Here is a 22,191-nt window from a genome sequence, read left to right on the forward strand (position 1 = left end):
TAAGGCTTGGGAATCACCTAACTGGAATGGATATGAGCAAGCACTCAAAGAAGAAAAGACGGTTACTCACCTTTGTAACTGTTGTTCTTCGAGATGTGTTGCTCATATCCATTCCACACCCGCCCTCCTTCCCCACTGTCGGAGTAGCCGGCAAGAAGGAACTGAGAAGCGGGTGGGCCGGCAGGGGTATATATTAGGCGCCATACCGGCGCCACTCCAGGGGGCGACCTGCCGGCCCACCGAGTGTTGCTAGGGTAAAAGTTTCTCCGATGGACGTGCACGCGGCGCGCGCACACCTAACTGGAATGGATATGAGCAACACATCTCGAAGAACAACAGTTACAAAGGTGAGTAACCGTCTTTTCACCCATCTTATTATTTAGACTTCCAGCATTTATATACAAGCACTTAAAAAAAATTGTCACTGTTTGTCTGCCCTTTTCTGATGTGTCCGATTCTTTTTTTTTATGTGAATGTTTCTCATCTGATCTGGCCCCTAGATTATCCTACTCAATACTCAAAGCCGGAGGACATCCTGAAGGACCTGCTACAGGGCTAAATGGAAACGTTTCACCTCATGAGCTCACCACCATCACCACCGAGTGCAATATCCATACCGATCATCCTTGTTTACCACCTTAGGCTCAAAACGTTAGACTTTCCCCTCAGTTTTGTATAGGTCCACTTGCCCTACTCTGTCCGCCTACCCGGCACTCCTGCTGCGGAGTGGGGTCGGGGCTTGGGGGCTTGCCCCACTCTGCCTGCCCATGGGGAGTAGGGCAAGCCCCCATGTCCCAACCTCATTTCCCTGGCAGGAGTGTGGGGGTGATATGGGGGACTGCAGGCAGAAGGAGTGGGAGAGGACACCACTTGTTTGGCCCAGGGCCCCACAAAAGCTTAATCCGCCTCTGGTGGCAATGTGGCATTCCATTCACACATTCATGTCATCACTCAAGAGCGGCTGTGGCCATGCCATGCTACAGATACTGCACTTCCACTTAATCCTTGCACCCAACTCCATGCTCACTACTCCCCCATATTTGGAATACATATAGGGACTGTCACTCAAAGAAGAGGAGGAGGTTACTTACCTGTATTCCAAAACTTGCCTTCCACCCCTCTACTGCAGACTGAACAACTCAGTAGTATCAGGGTCACAGGAGAGGTGTTGATAAACATGGCTTATTATAACCTGGGAGCATGAGAGGATTAATGACACGCGTGGGGCAACAGACACTATTAAGAAAATCTTCTGGCACATGGCGCATATCCACACGCACATTTGGAATACAAAGAGCGACCACCCATCTCGAACAACTTCCAGTTACAGATAAATAACCACCTCTTTCTTTGTTTAGGATAAACTTGTTTAACAACTTCCTGCTGACTTTTCAGGGCCGCCTTTCTTGACACTGAGTGTGTATGTATTCATCACATTGGTGGTATTGGACCACCTTGGCATCAATGGCCTGTTCAGCAGTATATATATGGGCCTTGTACCTCACTCACTCTTGTTGGCTTGTACAAACATCAGCAATGATGATTAGGTTTTTGGTCACTGAAATCACAGTGCCACATTTTGCATGAGAGAGAGTTCGGTAACATCTGTTTCTTATGCTGGAGTGCCATAGGAACCCTGAAAGGGTAGTTGTGCCACTAAAAGAGATGTATTCTCGTTCATCTTCTCCATTGGGATTCATTTCCTACTCATTCCCATTCCTCTTCCTGGGCATTATACTGGGATCCTGGGAGGGACGCCACAAGACCACTCTATAATTAGGAAAACACATTAATCTCGTTGGAGACATGCCCTCTGTATCCTCCTTTGTGTTGTTCAGTCCAGTATGCATATGCTTACATGTCTTGGCTGTGCTGGGCATGGGTTTTGCAGCCATATGTCTGCAAGCCACTATCCTCTGCCTCCTCCGCCATCTTCCTTCCTGCTCCCCCCCAACGAGTTAGATTGCCTCCACCTTATGTCAGATTAGTTATCTAAGTCAGCTAGCGCAAACACCGAATCTAGAGACTAGAGGTGGAATGAGGAAGATCAGTGTGCAGAGATGAATGAGCAGTTGATTCCAGCTCTAGGATTCTCCTCTCCTGTTGACACTGTTAATCCATCCATGCCACCCACCAGATAATCTCAGAATCTTCCACAACTGTGTGAAATATGTAGCTGAGACCCTTTACATGGGAGGTGGTTCAAGAGAAGCCTAAAATTATTTGATATTCTACACATACTATGCCTGGAAATCTTGCAATGTTGATCAACAAGGATTTATTGGAGCCAGCTAAGGACCTGCGGCAGACCCTAGCCTCTGATATTGTCTACATCTAAAAGAGCTGATAGATGATACCAGTTCCTTCCTAAGAGCTTTGCATATTTCTACTCACATCAAGTGCCAGGATCTCTTGCAAGAAAAGTCTGAACAACCAGGATTTCCTAAGATAACACCAAGGGACAAGGACTCTCTAAAAAGCTTGACCTCTTCAGTGGGAAAGCCTGTTCTTCGAGTGCTTGCTCATATCCATTCCAGTTAGGTGCGCGCGCGCTGCGTGCACATTCGTCGGAAGATTTTACCTTAGCAACACTCGGTGAGTCGACTGGGCGCCCCCTGGAGTGTCGCTGCCATGGCGCCAGAAATATACCCCTGCTGACCCCACCGCCTCTCAGTTCCTTCTTACAGCCCGTGTCAGTCATTGGAACAGTGGAGCGCGGCTTAGCTGATCTCCACCTCCCTAGCTTCTCATAGTTCTTTTATCGTTATTGTGTATATAGTTCAATTTTCTATATTTCTACTTAGTTTTATTAGTTCTTTAACGTAGTTATTGTATATAGTTAAGAGGGGTTGGGAATTAGCCCTTTCCCCTCACCCGGTGCCGGGGCCCATGCCCGGTTCACCGGATTTCAAACTGTGCTTGGCTTTTTGCAAGCCAATGCCGACAGGAGATCCTCACGACTCCCGTCTTAAGTCCCGGGGGGAATCCCACCTCGTAGACAAGTGCCGCATCTGCAAGGCCTTCAAGCCGCGGACGAAAAAGGAGCGGGAGTTTCGTCTCAAACAGCTCCTGATGGAGGCAGCCCTTACTCCTCCGCCCTCGGCACTGAGCGCCGGACAGTCCGCACCGGGGAGAAGTGCATCTTCAGCACCGGAGCGCACCGGCACCAACCGTCACCAGCCCAGAAACCTGCCCGGCACTGCTCACTCTCCCCGCGGGTCAAGAGGCCCAAGACTCCTGCGACTCCCGTGCCTACGTCGCAGTCAGAGCACCCACCTAAGTCGGACCTCCCGGCACTGACAACTGCCGCGGCACCGACAACTTCAGCGCCGTTGATTCCGGCCTTGCAAGAGCCGTCGAGTCGGGTGCCTAACAGCTCCCCAGCACACGCCGTGGTTGAGCTTATTGTTCCCTCTACGCTGGAAACATTCTCTACGGCAAGGGAGCTGATTGCCCTGACAGCTTGCGCTGCTTCAACCTCCGGCACCGCCGGTGCGGGTTATCCAATCAGTAGGCAAGCCTGCCCTGCTGAGACCCATCCTTGCTCAGCACCGCTGAAAGGCACCCGTGACGATCGAGGTCCTGCTGGCATTCTCGGTCCTGTCACTGATCCCAGTCCTGACACCGCTCGCAGTCCCGGTACCGCTCTCCATCTCGGTACTGGTTGTACTCGCGGCACCATTCGAGATCGCGCTCGCTGACCCAATACTCTCGGCACCGATCCAGCTCCCGGCACGGTTCATGGCACCGCGCCTCTCGCAGCCGCTCTCAACATAGAGCTTCGAGGTCCCGGTCAACCTCCCGTCACCGCTCTGGTCGCAGGTCCCGGTCTCATTCCTGGTACCGGTATGGCACCCGATACCGTTCTCCGGTGCCGCGTGGAGATGGATCGACCAGATGCAGAGAGCCTTCCCAAATGGTTTCAGGTCCTCTGTGGCTGTCTCGCCATACATCAGTATCATCACGTGCGGACAGTGCCTCCTACGCGCACGACTGTGATTCGGATACACACAGCCGAGTCTTTCAAGAGACCCATGGCCCAAATCAGGGACCTCATCAGTGGTCCTTCTGGACACCTTGGGCAAATCACCAAGCCCAAGGTGGATCCGCAGTGATATCACGCTCCGTTCCATTGGAACACCGAGTGCCAGAGGCCACTGTCAGCTGCCCCCCTCCTGAGGGTACAGAGGAAGCTTCCATCCACGCACCGGACCCTCAGGTCCCACCGGTCCCTGACGTCCCCCATGATCAGGAGACCATACAGGACCCACTCATCCTGGACCTTTCGTCTTCCTCTTCCCCGGATGAAGTGGTAGCGGGGACATCCTCATCGGGCCCGCCTCCAATTGACCTCAGGGCACACCAGGACTTCCTGAGGCGCATCGCCCTGAATATAAACCTGCAGGTGGAGGAGGTTCCGGAGGTTGAGGACCCTGTGGTAGATATATTGTCGACGGATGCACCAACTCGAGTGGCCTTATCGTTCATTCGATTGATTCAAGCTAAGGCAGATACCATCTGGCAATCCCCGGCATCTATTCTGCCCACGGCTAGAGGAGTGGAACGGAAGTACATGGTGCTCTCTAAGGGGTACGAGTACTTACACGTGCACCCTGCTCACTGGTCGTACAGTCCGTAAATGAACGGGAACGCCATGACCAGCAAGCCCCTGCCCCAAAATCTAAGGAGGCTAGGCGCATGGATTTGTTGGGCAGTAAAATCTACTCCGCGGGGGGCCTCCAACTCAAGGTGGCGAACCAGCAAGCCCTACTTAGCAGATATAATTACAACACCTGGGAGGCGGTAGGGAAATTCACAGAGCTGGTCTCGCAAGACTCCCGCCAAGAATTTAAGGCACTATTGGAGGAAGGAAAGAAGGTGGAGAGTACTTCTCTCCAGGCCTCGCTGGATGCTGCCGATTCGGCAGCCAGAACTGTGGCCTCTGGAATCGCCATAAGGTGTATATCATGGCTTCAGGTGTCAGGCCTGCCACCTGAACTTCAGCACGCTATCCAAGACTTGCCATTCGATGGCCAGGGTCTATTCTCCGAGAAGACGGACCCTAGGATACAGAGTCTGAAAGATAATCGGGTGATGATGCGTTCGCTCGGGATGCATACACCACAGACTCAACGAAGATCCTTCCGCACCCAACCTCAACGTCCTTACCCCCCACCTAGACCAAGACAGGACTTTGGCAGGAGGCGAAGTCAAGGCAACCGCAGACGACAGTCTGGATCTCAAGGGGGTCAGAATAACGGTCCTTCCAAGCCAACGACGGGATCCAAACCGAACTTTTGAAGGTGCGCCCGAGGGCGGTGTACCAGTTATCTCCCAGGATCCTTTTCAGTTTTACAACCGCCTTTCCCCTTTCCTCCCTGCGTGGACCCAATTAACCTCGGATCATTGGGTCCTACGCACGGTAGAATTCAGATATCACCTCCAGTTTTTCACTCCCTTCCTCCCAACCTCCCTCCTCGTCCCTCTTCAGGGATTCCTCTCATGAGCATTTCCTCTTGCAAGAGGTACGGACACTCCTTGCCATGGCAGCTATAGAGGAGGTACCGAAGGACTTAAGGGGCAAGGGGTTCTATTCCCAGTATTTCCTAATCCCCAAGGCAAAAGGAGGCCTCAGGCCTATCCTAGACCTGCGAGGTCTGAACAAGTTCATGAAAAAGTTGAAGTTCCGCATGGTATCCCTGGGGACAATCATCCCATCCTTGGATCCTGGAGACTGGTATGCCGCCCTCGACATGAAGGACGCATATTTTCACTTTGCCATTTACCCTCCGCACAGACGGTACCTCCGGTTTGTGGTCAACCATCAGCATTTTCAGTTTACGGTCCTTCTGTTTGGCCTCTCTGCAGCCCCTCGGGTATTCACGAAGCACATAGCTGTAGTCACTGCCTCCCTCCGTCGTCGTCGAATACGTGTCTTCCCGTTCCTCGACGATTGGCTCATTCGGGGGACATCCGAGGCCCAAGTCACCAGTCATGTGGGCGTCATCAAGGACCTCTTCATGCGACTAGGCCTGATGATCAACCTAGAGAAATCTACTCTAGTGCCCACACAAAGAATAGAGTTCATTGGGCCATCCTGGACTCCAATCTCGTAAGGGACAATTTACCACGACCCTGATTTCAGGCAATAGTATCAGTTATACAAAGCCTTCAAAACTTCCCAACAACTTCGGCTCGCACTTGTCTCGGCCTCCTCGGTCACATGGCTGCCTGCACGTTCGTGACCAAACACACCAGACTACATCTGCGTCCCCTTCAAACTTGGCTCGCCTCGGTTTACCGCCCAGGCAGGAACGCCATAGACATGGTAGTCACCATTCCCTCGAGCATCCTGGTCTCCCTTGACTGGTGGCTGACGCCCGCCCTGGTGTGTGCAGGACTGCCGTTCCATCCGCTACAGCCCTCCACGTCCCTGACGATGGGAGCGTCATCTCTTGGCTGGGGTGCTCACCTCAGACATCTTCGCACTCAAGGCCTTTGATCGTCTCGGGAGCTGGCGTTGCACATAAATGTCCGAGAACTAAGAGTAGTCCGCCTGGCATGCCAGGCATTCCAGCAACATCTACAGGGCCATTGTGTCTCAGTGTTTACAGACAACACAACGGCATGTATTACATAAACAAACAGGGAGGGACGCGATCCTCCCCCGTTTGTCAGGAGGCAATCCAACTTTGGGACTTTTGCATAGCCCACTTGGTATACCTGGTAGCGTCCTTTCTCCCAGGAGTTCGGAACACTCTGGCAGATCAACTCAGCAGGTCCTTCCTGTCTCACGAGTGGTCGATTCGTCTGGACGTTGTACATTCTGTCTTCCGGAAGTGGGGATTTCTCCACATAGACCTCTTTGCTTCTCGCGAGAACAGGAAATGCCAGAGGTACTGCTCCTTTCAAGGTCTCTCCCGGTCTCCCGGGGTTCGGTCTCGGACGCCTTCCTGATTCCGTGGAAGAGCCAACTACTTTACGCCTTTCCACCATTCCTGTTGGTTCACAAGGTCCTACTAAAGCTCCGCAGGGACAGAGCTCACCTGATCATGATCGTCCCTGCGTGGCCCAGGCAACACTGGTATACCATGTTGCTCGACCTGTCGATAGCCAACCCAATCACCCTGCCTCATCATCCAGACCTCATAACTCAGGACGACGGCAGACTTCACCTCCCAGACCTGCAGTCCCTTCACCTCATGGCATGGCTCCTGTGTGGTTAACCCAGTCAGAGTTACATTGCTCTGCCCCAGTGCAACAAGTACTCCTGGGTAGCAGAAAACCTTCCACTTGGTCTACGTATCTGGCCACGTGGAAGCATTTCTCCTGCTGGTGCGAAACGCAAAATGTTACTCCCATCGAGGTCTTGATCCCCACCATCCTGGACTACCTCTGGTCTCTCAAACAGCAGGGCCTAGCGGTATCATCATTGAGGGTGCACTTGGTGGCCATTTCTACCTTCCACCCAGGAGAAAGTGGCCGCTCCGTGTTTTCACACCCTATGGTTTCCAGGTTCCTCAAGGGCTTGGAGTGCCTATACCTCCAAGTACGCCACCCTGCCGCTCCCTGGGACAACCTAGTCTTAAACAGACTTATGTCTCCACCATTCGAGACGTTGGCAACTTGCTCACTGCTATACCTGTCCTGGAAGACAGTTTTCCTCGTAGCCATTAAATCGGCCAGACGAGTCCCCGAGCTTCGGGCGCTCACGGTGGACCCACCGTATACAGTCTTTCACAAGGACAAGGTGCAGTAGCGACCACACCCAGCGTTCCTCCCTAAAGCGGTATCGGCCTTCCATACCAATCAGGGCATCTTCCTTCTGGTCTTTTTCTCGAAGCCGCACTCATCATGACGGGAACAACAATTGCACTCCCTAGATGTCCGTAGGGCACTCGCATTTTATATCGAACGGACGGAGCCCTTTCGTAAATCGCCCCAACTCTTTGTTGCAGTGGCAGACCGAATGAAGGGCCTACCTGTCTCCTCCCAGAGGATTTCCTTTTGGGTGACGGTGTGCATCTGCACTTGCTATGACTTGGCTCATGTTCCCTCGGGCCATCTCACCGCACATTCTACCAGGGCTCAGGCATCCTCTGCTGCCTTCCTGGCTCATGTCCAGGAAATATGTTGCGCAGCTACCTGGTCCTCGGTCCACACCTTTGCTTCACATTATGCTCTGGTTCAACAGTCTAGAGATGATGCAGTCTTTGGCTCAGCAGTTTTACATTCTGCCACATCTCACTCTGACTCCACCGCCTAGGTAAGGCTTGGGAATCACCTAACTGGAACGGATATGAGCAATCACTTGAAGAAGAAAAGACGGGTACTCACCTTTGTAACTGTTGTTCTTCGAGATGTGTTGCTCGTATCCATTCCAAACCCGTCCCCCTTCCCCACCGTCGGAGTAGCCAGCAAGAAGGAACTGAGGGGCAGTTGGGTCGGCAGGGGTATATATCCGGCGCCTTGGTGGCACCATTCCAGGGGGCACCCAGCCGACCCGCCGAGTGTTGCTAGGGTAAAAATCTTCCAACGAATGTGCACACGGCGCGCGCACACCTAACTGGAATGGATGTGTGCAACACATCTCAAAGAACAACAGTTAAAAAGGTGAGTAACCGTCTTTTCTTCTATCAGTCTACAAATGCACATTGCCAACTATCAAGTATTCCTGGCTATCTGCACTGGGAAAAATGATCTGTCATCATTTGTGGTGTATTGTACCGGGTACTGTAAAATGATTGCTACTTTGCCTCCAAGATGTGACTGCATTTCAGTGGTGGGTGAAATGATGTTTTGGTTTGGAAATGAGCACATTATGTGGAATAGCCCTGATCCTTAGAAGCACTGAACACCTGCAGCACACATTAACTTCAGTAGGAGTTACAGGTGTTCTCCTACTCTTAAGGATCAGGTCCAAGGTTTGTAAGGCTCCTGGGAGTGAAATGTGCTATCCAACTTTTAAGTTAATTGATTAATGGAATTTTTATTCAGCACTGGACATTGTGCTGTCTGTGTATATTATGCTGACTTTATCACGATCTATTAGGGAGACAGTTTAATGTAACTTCCCCCCCACAAGTTGCTAAAGTTTCTCTTAAGTAATCAACAGATTTGCAACAGCTCAATGGAAAAAACAGTTTTTTAGAAAGGTTTGTTATTTTTAATCATTTAAAATAGATAGTAGTCTGGGGCCACCTAGTGGTATGTGATGGGTAATAATTGCTGGAGATCAGTTTGGGATATGGAATCTCAATGTAACAAAACCTTTTGAAAGAAATAAAACTAGCAGCCAGCTTGTGGAAATAAGACACACATATCTATTATTTTTTTTAGCTACAAAAAGAAAGATGCAGATTTATCCGTGGCTCAAAGTCGCATTAAGGATCTTGAAGCCTTGTTCCATAGAAGTGAAGCAGAACTCAGTACTGCTCTTAATGAGAAGCGCAGTTTGGAAGCAGAGGTTGCTGACCTGCGGACCCAGCTTGCTAAGGTATGTAAATGAACATTTTAGAGTTTACCTATGTACAAAGAAAGACTCTATCCTGTTGAATTTGTTACATTAGTTTATTGTTGTAATGTGTTGCACAGCCATGCTAATATATCTACTTAGAGATTGATATGTTAAGTATAGAGGTTAAACTTGTATGTGTGTGGCTCTTGCTCCTTAGAACAACTCCAGTATGCAGATGCCTGTCTTTCTTAACTGGTTTATGAAACCCACAAATGTTTGTTCATGGGCAAGGGCATCCTAACATTGTCTTGAGTAAAGCCTGGCATTTCAGCACTGCTTCAGCACCATCCTTTTACATCATCAAGTACATGCAGAAGTAATACCCTGGCTGTCCCAGTGGAAAATATTTAAAGAATAATCTATTCCATGTATAAAGTGTGGGGAGCTAACAATTCCCAGTTATGTTATCAGACAGTACTGAGACAAATATGAATTGTAGTAGGTGATACCAGCATATGAAAGTTGTTTTAAATGTAGTCACTGGTATTCTTTTGGGAAACTGGTTAACTTGGGAATGGACAAATAGTTGGGAACGCTTGGAAACAGGCAATTAAATTAAGGGCTTAAAAAGGGCACTGTGTAGAATTTCATAAATGGAGAACAAGGATGCCAGTTGAACTTAAATGCAGTTTTAAAATTTGGATTCTGAATTTCTCACTAGGCAGAAGATGGTCATGCTGTGGCTAAGAAGCAATTGGAAAAGGAGACATTGATGCGGGTGGACTTGGAGAATCGCTGCCAGAGCTTACAAGAGGACCTGGATTTCCGGAAGAACATATTTGAGGAGGTATGATCAATCTGACAGCTTAATCTTAAAACAGAGTTTATGTAGCCTTTGCTCAAAGTGCTCTGCAAACATTGACTAATCTTGTGAATTAAGGAAACGATCATCATTGTCCCCATTTTATAAATAGAGAAACTGAGGCACAAAGCTATTAAATGACTTGCATAAAGTCACACGTTAAATCAGTGGCAGAGCTGGGGTAAGCACCCAGAACTACCTGGCTCTGCACTTCTAGTTATCTTGGCATATAAATACACCACACGATGGAATTCTCTCTATATCAGATTAAGGCACATCACAGTGAATGGAAAGACATTTTTTCGTCGTTTGAGAGTCTCTTCTGGTTGCAGATGTAGGATATTCCTGTAAGACAATTTGTAAAGTCATTCTGAATTCCTGTTAGCATTCTGTGTATGTTGCTCATGCATGCAAACATGTTGACAGGTTAATTTAGGGCAGAGGTCGGCAACCTTTCAGAAGCGGTGTGCCGAGTCTTCATTTATTCACTCTAATTTAAGGTTTTGTATGCCAGTAATACATTTAATGTTTTTAGAAGGTCTCTTTCTCTAAGTCTATAATATATAACTAAACTGTTGTTGTTTGTAAAGTAAATAAAGTTTTTAAAATGTTTAAGACACTTCATTTAAAATTAAATTAAAATGCAGAGTCCCCCGGACCGGTGGCCAGGACACAGGCAGTGTGAGTGCCACTGAAAATCGGCTCACATGCTGTTTTCGGCACGTGTGCCATAGGTTGCCTACCCCTGATTTAGGGCATCAGGAGCCCACAGATCTCTGGAAAGAGAGAGAATGTCTGAGTGAAAACAAAATTCAAGAGGATCACATTTTAGGTTCTATTATACTTCAGGCAAGGAAGATACATGTAGGTTTTTTACTGTTAATTCAAAGCCTTAAATAAATAGGGCTTATCCAGATTGAACTCTTAAGTGTACACCCATCTGAATTCATTATTTTCACCTCCTGTAACTGGTTCACAGTGTACTCACTTTTACCAGAGTAATATATGAATCTCTAAAGAGAGTGTCATCTACCAGTTGGTTTAATGTGTATGTGTTATGGGGAGAGGGTTTTGTGCTGCACTTGTTCTTCTGTTAAAACTGATATTTGATCCTGCTCTCTCTTATTTGGTTAATGCAGCACAGAATAACCCCTTATTTTAGAATCTCTTTATGTTTTTTAAATGAAGACAATTAATGTTTGAACATATTTATAAATTAGCTCCTGTAGAAAGGGACCAGATAACTTTGTATCTGTTAAAACATTTAGCTCACCTTAACAGATCTAAAGTTTGTGTTTTTAACTGTGTTGGACTTTGTGATATGCTTTCAATACCCTGGCAGCTAAATAACATCAAAATAATTAATTGTGGTATAAAAGAAATTGATCATGTTGTTTACCCTAACTTGGACCTTTGCCTGCATTTTTGTTTATGTAGGAAGTAAGAGAGACAAGGAAACGGCATGAGCACCGTTTAGTTGAGATAGACAGCAGTCACCGGCAGGAGTATGAATCCAAAATGGCCCAGGCCCTGCAGGATCTGCGCAGTCAACATGATGAACAGGTCAAACTGTACAAAATGGAGCTGGAACAGACCTATCAGGCCAAGGTAGATATTACTGGTACCTTAGTGTTCTACTGGCTGCCTCACAATCAAAGGGAAAACTCTATCCCTATCTCAGGCAGCTTTCATGCTACTACGGAAGCACTCTGAGTGGCCCCATAGTTAAGGTAACACCAGGATTTTCTTTATAACAGGACCTGTGCAATTTGTCTAGTTCCAGCTTGAATATTTTTTGAAAAATGTATCTAAGTACACTTGTTTCTCTAAGAGGAGGCAAGGTCACAGTAATGCGTCTTGCCCTTGAAGTGGAAGATGGGGAGGTTTATGATGGTTCTTAGTTCCTGGGGGAATTAATTCTGCATTCTTGGTCTGGCCTCTGAGAAAGCTCTGTCTCCTGCACAAACAAGCTTTATCCTTCTTGTAGGGAGTCTCTCTATGTGAGGATCACAGTCTTCATCCCAGAGCTTTAGATAGTCTTTCAGATACCCTGGGCCCAGGCTGTTGAGCACCTTGAAGAGAAGGACTGAGACCTTGAACTTGATTCAGTGTTCTGTGGGAAGTTAGTGTAGAGACTGGATGACAGATTTGATGTTCTTGCAGAAGCCAGTGTTACTGAGTTGTCACAGAGTTCTGTACAAGCTGGAGTTTCCTAAAGGCTGATGGCATCAGACCTAGGTGCTCATATAGAACACCTACCAAATAATGTATTAAAAATGCTCTTATCTATTAGAAACCCTGCCCCTGAGTAATATAGTTCACAGTGCACCTCTACCTCGATATAACGCGACCCAATATAACACGAATTCGGATATAACGTGGTAAAGCAGTGCTCCGGAGGGGCAGGGCTGCGCACTCTGGTAGATCATAGCAAGTTCAATATAATGCGGTTTCACCTATAATGTGGTAAGATTTTTTGGCTCCCGAGGACAGCATTATATCAGGGTAGAGGTGTACTATTATTATAAACCAGTGAACACATCTGTTGTAAATGGTGAAAGTGAATTAACATGAAATTCAAAACCACAGACGGTGGGAAATAAAAAATAATCCCATGAGAACAATGGTATCAAACAGGTTAAGGTTGTCTGGATGGCAGATGAAGTTCAATATTGATAAATTAAAGTAATGCACATTGAAGGGAAAAAGGTAAACTACTCCTACACCTTACAGGATTCTAATTAACTGTATCAACTCCCACACCCGAAGAAGAGCTTTGTATAAGCTTGAAAACGTGTCACTCTCACCAACAGAAGTTGGTCTAATAAAAGATATTACCTCATCCAATTTTTCTCTCTAATATCTTGGGACCAACATGACTACAGCAACAGTGCATGTATCAACTCAGCAATGCAACCTGGGCATCACTGTAGACTGCTCTATGAAGATTTGCTTGATAATCAGCTGCTGTCAAAAAAGCTAACAAAATGTTTGGATGTATAAGAAAAGGGATAGAGAATAGATTATAACAGCATTATAAAAATCTGTTCTGTCACCCCATCACAAAAAGGATATTGTGGAATTAAAGGGGGTTCAGACAAGGACTTTGAAAATGATTAGAGAGCTGGAAAAACTTTCACATGAAGAGAGAATGAAAAAACATATTGTTTGCCTGGGGTGAGGGGAGGCTTGATAAAAGTATATAAAATAACTGGTCTGAGAAGGTGTATCAGGAGTTTCTGTTCTCCCTGTGTCATAACACAAGAACAAGGAGAGCTTCAATGAAATTAGAAGGGGTGATACATTTTATTATAGACAAAAAAAAAAATTTTTTTTCACATAGCACATCTTAGATTGTGATACCCACTGCCTCAGGAAGTCATTGAGACAAAGAATTTAGCAAGATTCAGAAAGTGATTGGACATTTGTAAGGATAACATATATCCAGTGTTACAGTTAATGGTGACAAAATATTTTGAAGGGTTAATAAATCTCATGTGTCAGGGCTACAACTAACCTCTGAACTTCTAGAGATCACCATGAGACCTAATGAGGGGAGTGGATTATCTGCCAGCTGCAGGGCTTTTACTCCTTCCTTTGAAGCATCTGGCACTGATGGACCTCCACTGGACTAGATGGACCTCAGTTCAGATATCAGTATTGTAGGATTTCCTCGTGCCTGTGGCAGGGCCCACTCACTCCTACCTCTGCTCAAGTCCACAAACCGTTCAGAGACCTTTATGCTAGTAGAACACCCAGTGCAGTTTATTTACGTCAGTTTCCACCACCCTTGTACAATATATAGCTGTACTCCTACCATCTTAGGAAGCCCTCAGCTCCTGAGGCAAGCAGGGAAGAGCAGAGCCTTGGCCTAATGGCTTAATTAGACTCATAGGTCAGAAGGGACCAATATGATCATCTAGTCTGACCTCCTGCACAAAGCAGGCCACAGAACCCTACCCATCCACTTCTATAACAAACCCCTAACCTGTGTCCGAGTTATTGAAGTCTTCAGATTGTGGTTTGAAGACCTCAAGTTGCAGAGAATCCACCAGCAAGTGACCCATGCCCCACGCTGCAGAGGAAGGCGAAAAACCTCCAGGGCCCCTGCCAATCTGCCCGGGAGGAAAATTCCTTCCCGACCCCAAATATGGCATCAGCTAAACCCTGAGCATTTGGGCAAGACTCACCAGCCAGTACTCAGGAAAGAATTCTCTGCAGTAACTCAGATCCCATCCCATCCAACATCCCATCACAGACCATTGGGCAGACTTATCTGCTGATAATCAAAGATCAATTTCCAAAATTAAACTATCCTTTCATACCATCCCTTCCGTAAACTTATCAAGCTTAGTCTTAAAGCCAGATATGTCTTTTGCCCCCACTACTCCCCTTGGAAGGCCTTCCAGCTCTCCTCCTCTCACCAGTTAGGCACAACTCTTCTTAACCAGGTCTGTTCTGCAGTGTTTAATTGCAGCTGCAGTGACCAGAATGCTGGCTCAGCTGTTGTTGCCTAGCATTCTGTCACAGTGCCCAAGGCTTATGTGCAGCTTGGGAGTTATTCAGCCTGTCAGTACTGATTTTCCTGGCTGTTCAGGATTCTCATCCAGCTCCGGTGTCTAAAGTATCAATGTCGACTGTTCCTCTGATGCCCCATATGGTACCTTCAGGCCCACCCTTTAATATGCATCTCAGATCAGTTTCAAGTAGGGGAAAACCAGCCATGATCTTGCAGTACCTCCAACTCCAGGCTCTGAACCTGTCTCCCCAGTACTGATGGTGACAGCTCTCTTCTGGTGGGAGGATGAAGACTTGTCACTGGATTCCGAGGTTCTTACACGTCACTGCCTGAATGCATACAGGAGTTCCCATAGAGTGCCTATTCACCGTGGTACCAGGCATAGTCACAGCATGGTCTATCTCACAAGGATCAATTGTCCAGACATAATTGAAGTCCAGGGGCCATATCAGTGGCCTTTCAGGAATTCTTGGGGTTTCCCTCCTCAATCTAGAGCATGCCTCACAACTTGCCTTTGCAAGTGTCCGTACCAGAATCACATCAAGCCATCCTCGGTAGAGACCTGTACTTGCAGAGGTTTGCTCTCAGGAGTTGCCCTTGGAGGAATCAGAAGAGAGTTCACCTCACCAGTCCTTGACCACCTCCTCTTCATCCACCAATGAGGCAGTGACAAGCAGAGTCTGTTTCTCCCACACCTGATGATTACAGAGCCCATTGGGAGATGTTGAAGAGGATGGCTGCAACTCTGAATATCCAGCCAAAGGAGGTCCAGGGAAAGTCACACGTGCTTGCGGACATTTTAGCCTTGGTGGGACCCTGTAAGGTAGCTCTCCCTATTAAGAAAGCTATCCTTGGCCTGAAAGTGTTCTGTGGCAGACTCCATCTTCCCTGCCCATTACTGCAAAAAGAGCAGAGAGTTACTACGTCCCCTCACAGGGCTTGAAACACTTCTATAATCATCCTTGTGGACTCCCTGGTAGTCTCTGTAGCCAGTGAAAAAGAGGAGACAGGGTCACCAGGCATTATTACTGAAAAGCGAAAAAGTAAAGAAATTGGACTAATTTGGAAGGAAGCTTTATTCCACAGGAGATTCGTAGCTTTGAATTGCAAACCAGGAGTCTCTGCTGGGTCATTACAATATTATCTCACGGGGTAAAATTGTAAAATGTAAGGACAGGCTCTAGATGACCTGAAACAGGGATTTTTTGTGATGGTGGATGAGGGGAAATTAGTTGCCAGAACGTCTTTGCAGGCTGGTCTAAACCCAACTGACTCTGCAGCTTGAGACATGGCCTCATTAGGTGGTGGTGTTCATGGCTGCAGTCATTTTGGGCTGTTCCACCCCCCCCCCCCCCCCCAAGTTCACCAGACTATTCCAGACCTCCAAACGGGTACTTAGAATAGGGGGTGGTGCCAGTAGACCATTCAAGATCCTTTTTGAGGGTCCTTCACTCTTTTCTGGAAAGACTGATGAGACTGCATAGTCACAAGGAATCAAAAGCGACCCTTAAATCTCTGGGTATTTATATGCTGGCAATAAAAAGAAACTCCTTTCACCCATAGCACTCCCACTATCCAAATTTCATGACCTGTACCAAGGACTTCTCCAGGAAGAAGAGCCAAAGTTACAAGAGATGTCTACCACCTCTTTCTGCCTCTGCAGTGCCAAGTCATCTAGGCAAGCTGGGTCCTCCAAACAAACATTTTGACGCATTGGTCAAGGACATACTGCCAGTCCCCAGAGTGCCATCTTTTCACATCCCCCATTTGTTAATCGCCTATCCCACTTCCTAAAATCTTGGTCTGGCATCACCACATATTGGTGGGTTTTAAGCATAGTGGAATTAGGATGTATCCTTGAGTTTGTTTCCATCCCCCCTCCTACTCCTGTTCCTTGCCCTTGTCCAGGGACCTCTGTCATGAAGATGTTGTATTACAGGAGGTCCAATCTCTGTCTTGTGGGAGCCATAGATGAAGATTCTGTGTTACTCACAGGAAAGAGATTTTATTCCTGCTACTTTCTAATCCCAAAAGCAAAAGGAGGTCTCAGGCCTATTTTAGATCTGAAAGAACAAGTTCCTGAAGAAAATAAAAATCCAGAAGATCACCCTAGCTTCCATTATTCCTTCTCTGGATCCCAGGCACTGGTATGCTGTGATCAACTTAAAAGATATGTTTGAATTTTTATGTGAAATTATTAATTCCCTTTGTATAATATTATTAAAACATATTTAAAACAAAGACATCCTAGTCTAGTAAAAGTGATAAACAGGTCTGTCTTAGACAAATAAATTTAGGTTTACCTCAGTTTACATATTAGCCACAAAGCTATCAGGGAAACCAGCAGGGATTGTCTTAGCCTGAACTTGAGAGAGAGGGAGGGAATTAACATGGCTCCTGCACTCCAGAGAGACACTGGAGGCTGAATCTCCAGGAGGCTTTACTAACTTTTAGAATGGCAATTCTCTAGGAATATAATTTATTCCTGAGGGAATTCTGCACCCAAAAAAAAATTATATCCACAGATACAGTATCCTGACACTGCCCCTCCCCCATGGAACTTGAATCTAATTTCAGCAAAGCTGATAGGGTTTCCCCTTTGGGTTTCTGGCAACCTGTTCACTGCTACATCTTTCAATTAAAGTGGCGCTTTCTGGCTGCTGTTACATTGACCAGAAAAGTGGGGAAATTGTAAGTTCTAGTGTGTCAGCGCCTCCCTATATGGTCTTCTGTAGTAACGGTTTGCCTTTGTCCTCACCCGAAGTTTCTTTCTAAAGCAGTTTCCAGCTTTCACGTTAATCAAGCAATCTGATGACTGGTCTTCTTTCCAAAGCCTCATATGCATAAAGACAAGGAAAAGCTTCTCACTTTAGACGTTAGAAGAGCTTTGGCTTTTTACCTGGATCAGACAAATCATCTAGGTCTTCAATACAACTGTTCATCACAGTTGCAGACAGAACGAAAGGATATCCAGTTATATTCAGTTATGCTATCAGTTTGATAATGTGATGCCCCGGAGTAGAGTGTTGGCCCATTCAGCGAGGTCTCAGACAGCTTCTGCGGTATTTCTGGCTCATATACCCATCTTGGACATTTTGTAAGAAAGCACCCTGGTCGTCATTCCATACATTTGCCTCTCACTTTGCTGCCTCTCAGCAATCCAGAGACAGTGCCAGATTTGGATGAGTAATCGTCTATTCCTTATTAAAGTAAACACTGAAACCACCTCCAGTTCAAACTGCTTGTGAGTCACCTACAGTGGAATGGACATGTGCAGTCACTCGAAGTAGAGACTGTTACTGACACAGACTCTGTGCCTAGTTATATTTCTTAGCCAGTTTTGCAGTCATATTAAAATTGAGTGTGTGTAATGGAGATGAGGATGGACTTTCTGTTCTAGTAGCACAAGCAGGTTTAGTCAGTGCAACCCTAAGCCTGTGAAGCCTACTCTAATGTGAGTGTCCTGTGCCAAACTCTCTTCCAGTTGGAGAATGCCAAACTGTCCTCTGACCAAAATGACAAAGCTGCCAGCGCTGCCCGGGAGGAGCTGAAGGACGCTCGCATGAGAATAGAGTCTCTCAGCTACCAGCTTTCTGGCTTGCAAAAACAGGTGAAGAGACTCCATTTCCGTACACCTAAAACTGTGTGAATGGTTGGTCAAATAAAACTTGACTTCCTTTCCCTTTGTTCACACTCCATGAACGCTCTGGAGAATGAGTTGACAGCAGGTATGTTTGTAGAAAACAGTACATTTTACACACATTTTAATGGAAGGTGAATTTTAAACTTGTAATTGTGAGTATTTGCAATGAAAATTTTATTCTAAAGTTACTTATCAGACAGTGTGACCTGTATGCCATTTTACACTAATTATTAAACTGCCATTATAGCCCCAATACTACCAACTGTTCCCGGTACAGTAACCTCTATGGCATATATTCCATCTCAAAACTCAACTTTTTTCCTACGTTTCAGGGGATGAAAGGGGCTTTGGAGCATTCCCAAAAGATTAACTAGTCTGGATTTCAGTAGACGAGGAGCCTAGTGAATGTCTAAGTTGCAGGAGCACACCCTGCCAAGTGTTCCCTAAAGCTCTCTTGCTTTTGCCACTAAAGCTATAGAGTGAATAATACACTGCCTTTTCCCTGTGGGATGGACTAGATGGTGACCCATATGTCTGTTCTGCCTCTGGAAATGCATGGCTGTAATTGAATTCCTGAGTCTAGCTGTCTAGTTTTGTTTCCCCTTTTGCAATACCTATCAGAGGGAAATCACGTATCCGCCTCTGTCTCCACATACATGCTAGGTTGACTTCTTGTTTTACTGTGACCATAGGCTAGTGTCGCAGAAGATCGTATTCGGGAACTGGAGGATATGATGGCTGGTGAGCAGGACAAGTTCAGGAAGATGCTAGATGCCAAGGAAAGGGAAATGATGGAAATGAGGGACCAGATGCAGCAGCAGCTTGCAGAATACCAGGAACTGCTTGATGTCAAATTAGCACTGGACATGGAGATCAGTGCCTACCGAAAACTTCTGGAGGGTGAGGAAAAGAGGTAGGTATAGGTTTCACATGCTTCACACTCTGCACAGGTGGGAATTTTTCCCAGCTCTGACATTATTTTCTCCCATTTGAACACCAGTGCCCAAACTTTGCCTAATCGAGGGCTACGCTGGGCTCTTGGAACCTGAGGCCACTATATACATAATGTTCGTAAAATGAGGCAATTGCAGCTGCTTTCATCTGAACACTCATCTAGTCAAATGTTTATGAAATACTGTGGATTAACATGTGCTTGACATTCAGCTCCTTTTGTACTTACCTGCCAAAGGTTGCACGGCTCTGTGTTTCTCCTGCTTCTGTCATCATGCCTTAAAGCAATTCATGTAAAAGCCTAGGGTATTGGTGTACTGTGGCATGTTATTGTGTATATTAATTCTCTCAACTAATCCCCTGGACCACTCCTGAGAATCTAACTGCAGCCTTCTTCATCTGGTTAAAATGTCTGTTCGATTTCTTTAAGATTGAAGCTGTCTCCAAGCCCGTCCTCCCGTGTTACAGTCTCCAAGGCTACTTCCAGCAGCAGTAGCACCAGCACTTCGGTTGTTCGCTCGTCTCGAGGCAAGAGAAAACGGGTTGAAGCAGAGGAGCTTTCAGGCAGTGGTACAAGTGGAATTGGCACTGGGAGTAGTAGTGGTAGCACCAGCGGTAGCAGCAGTAGTTTCCAAATGTCCCAGCAAGCCTCAGCCACAGGACGCATCAGCATAGAAGAGATAGACCTGGAGGGAAAATATGTTCAACTTAAGAACAACTCTGAGAAGGTGAGTGTCAGTAGAACCTTTGGCCACCGCTCCTTCAGAAGTGACAAAGTGGTACTTATATGCTGATAGTATTGTTTCAGCACCAATATTGTGGTCAGTGCTATACAGGACACAGAAGAGGATAGTTTGTGTTCCAGGAAGCTTACCATTTAGTAGCCTGATCCTGCAAACATACTTCTAGGTAAGTTTACTCATTTGAGTAGTCTCATTGACTCTAATGGGATTAGTGGGTGAGTACAGTTACTTGTGTATTTGCAGGATTGGGCCTTAAATAAGGAGCTTGCAATCTAAACTATTCATTGGGTTAAAAAATAATACTCCCAGAAGCTACAGTACATGTGACCCAATAACACACTGTGGGAAAAGCTAGTGACTGTATCCGTAGCATTTTAATAAATACGCAGGCATTAGAGATGCCATTTGTCTGGCTATAGATATCTATTCCTAAATAAACTTTTATATCTTTCCATTAGGACCAGTCTCTGGGTAACTGGAGACTGAAGAGACAAATTGGAGATGCGGAAGAAATTGCTTATAAATTTACTCCAAAGTATGTCCTCAGGGCTGGGCAAACTGTTACAGTAAGTCACTGAGGAGGCACTTTTGTTGTTGCTGTGGTGTGAATGTGAGCGAGTGTTTAACTGGGCTTGATATAGGGCTTGCCCCTACTCCCACTGAGCTCACTTTTGTTTGGAGTAAGATTATGCTCCTAAAGAATACGATATAGGAGTTGAATTTCTCCAGAACTATCTTAGTGGATTAAGAGCTGTTGGGTTAGGCCTGCTATCTGGCATTTTATATGCATTTTTGTGTTCACCAAATAAATCATTACTAAATTAGATATTTTTTCTGCAATCTGCATTAAAAGTCCCTCCATAGGAAAGGAGCAGCTTTCCTTGTATTATTGCTTAAATATTTGGCATAGCAAGTGGGAACATATAGCCTTTTAAGAGGTTAAAGGGATGAGTATGCAGCTCTGTTTTGTCTCTGGGCTCTACCATGATAGTAAATGCACTGAGTCCAGGAGGATTAATTGCTATATGCAGAAAAGAAATGACAACTGAAATATTAAACTCCATTTATTTTCTCTTCTCTGTAACTATGGTTGCTATTAACTTGCAGCTTCTTAAGGTTTTGTAGGGGAAAAAACATTTTCCTGCAAATAGTTTCACTCTAGTTTCATCTATTTCACTGTCATTGGGAAATGAGAAGCAAGTGGGGTGGCAAGAAAAGGGTAATGAGAAAAGTAAAAATGTAGGGTTTTTTACATATATATAAAAAGAAAAAGGGCACAAACATCTGCGTATAGAATTTCTCTTTCTTAGATCTGGGCTGCAGATGCAGGTGTGACTCATAGCCCCCCTTCTGTCCTTGTGTGGAAGAATCAGAGCAGCTGGGGCACTGGAGGAGACATCCGCACATATCTGTTGAACTCTGATGGAGAGGTAAGCTTTGTCTTCTGGAAAATGGTGTGGGCTGCATTACCTCCCAAACCTGTCTATGCATTTCTGACAAAACTGCAGTTTCACACTATCCTTAGCTCTCTTCTTTTAAACAAAGTAGTGTTTTCATTTGTCTGTAAGGTTTAAGGGATAAACATCTATGAGCTCAAATGTGGTTTTAGGAAACATACCGTTCAACATACTGATCACTTTAGTTGATCTTTTTAGTGAACTGTCCTGGAGAGTAGAGGATTTGAGTATACATTTCGAGTAGAGAAAGCGAATGCATTGCTCATTATTCCAAATGATGATAATTAGCATATTTTAGGGTGCTATGTAAACATAATAATGCAAAAAAATAGAGATTTCTTCAGTGCTGCAACCATATCAGGAGTTTCCACTGGGCACAGTTTCCTATGTATTCTTTGTTGTCCTGCATCCTCCCACAACTGTTTTTGAAAACTGTCCCTGCAGAAGAATCTTGCAAGGCAGGATCATGCTTTGGCTGCTGTTGGTAAACATGCATTGCTTCAGGCGCCCAGTAACAATAGCAAAGTAAAACTGACCAGCATTGTATCAGTTTTCATGC

At 46.0% G+C, this 22,191-nt stretch overlaps 1 protein-coding gene across 3 annotated transcripts in view; it reads left to right on the forward strand.

The window, feature by feature from the left end:
- Positions 1–22,191, forward strand: part of LMNB2 (lamin B2) — an 89,663-nt gene that overhangs the window by 57,219 nt on the left and 10,253 nt on the right. For all 3 annotated transcript variants that reach the window (XR_012656790.1, XR_012656791.1, XM_075070810.1), the window contains 8 exons: positions 9,340–9,496; positions 10,179–10,304; positions 11,757–11,927; positions 18,323–18,448; positions 19,174–19,394; positions 19,863–20,160; positions 20,634–20,741; positions 21,486–21,605. Coding sequence is in view for 1 of the 3 variants with exons in the window: in XM_075070810.1 (XP_074926911.1) it covers positions 9,340–9,496; positions 10,179–10,304; positions 11,757–11,927; positions 18,323–18,448; positions 19,174–19,394; positions 19,863–20,160; positions 20,634–20,741; positions 21,486–21,605 (1,327 nt within the window). In the remaining 2 variants the exon portion in view is untranslated. The remainder of the gene's footprint in view (positions 1–9,339; positions 9,497–10,178; positions 10,305–11,756; positions 11,928–18,322; positions 18,449–19,173; positions 19,395–19,862; positions 20,161–20,633; positions 20,742–21,485; positions 21,606–22,191) is intronic.

This window comes from Chelonoidis abingdonii, chromosome 11 (assembly GCF_003597395.2).
Source record: "Chelonoidis abingdonii isolate Lonesome George chromosome 11, CheloAbing_2.0, whole genome shotgun sequence".
NCBI classification, from domain to species: domain Eukaryota; kingdom Metazoa; phylum Chordata; order Testudines; family Testudinidae; genus Chelonoidis; species Chelonoidis abingdonii.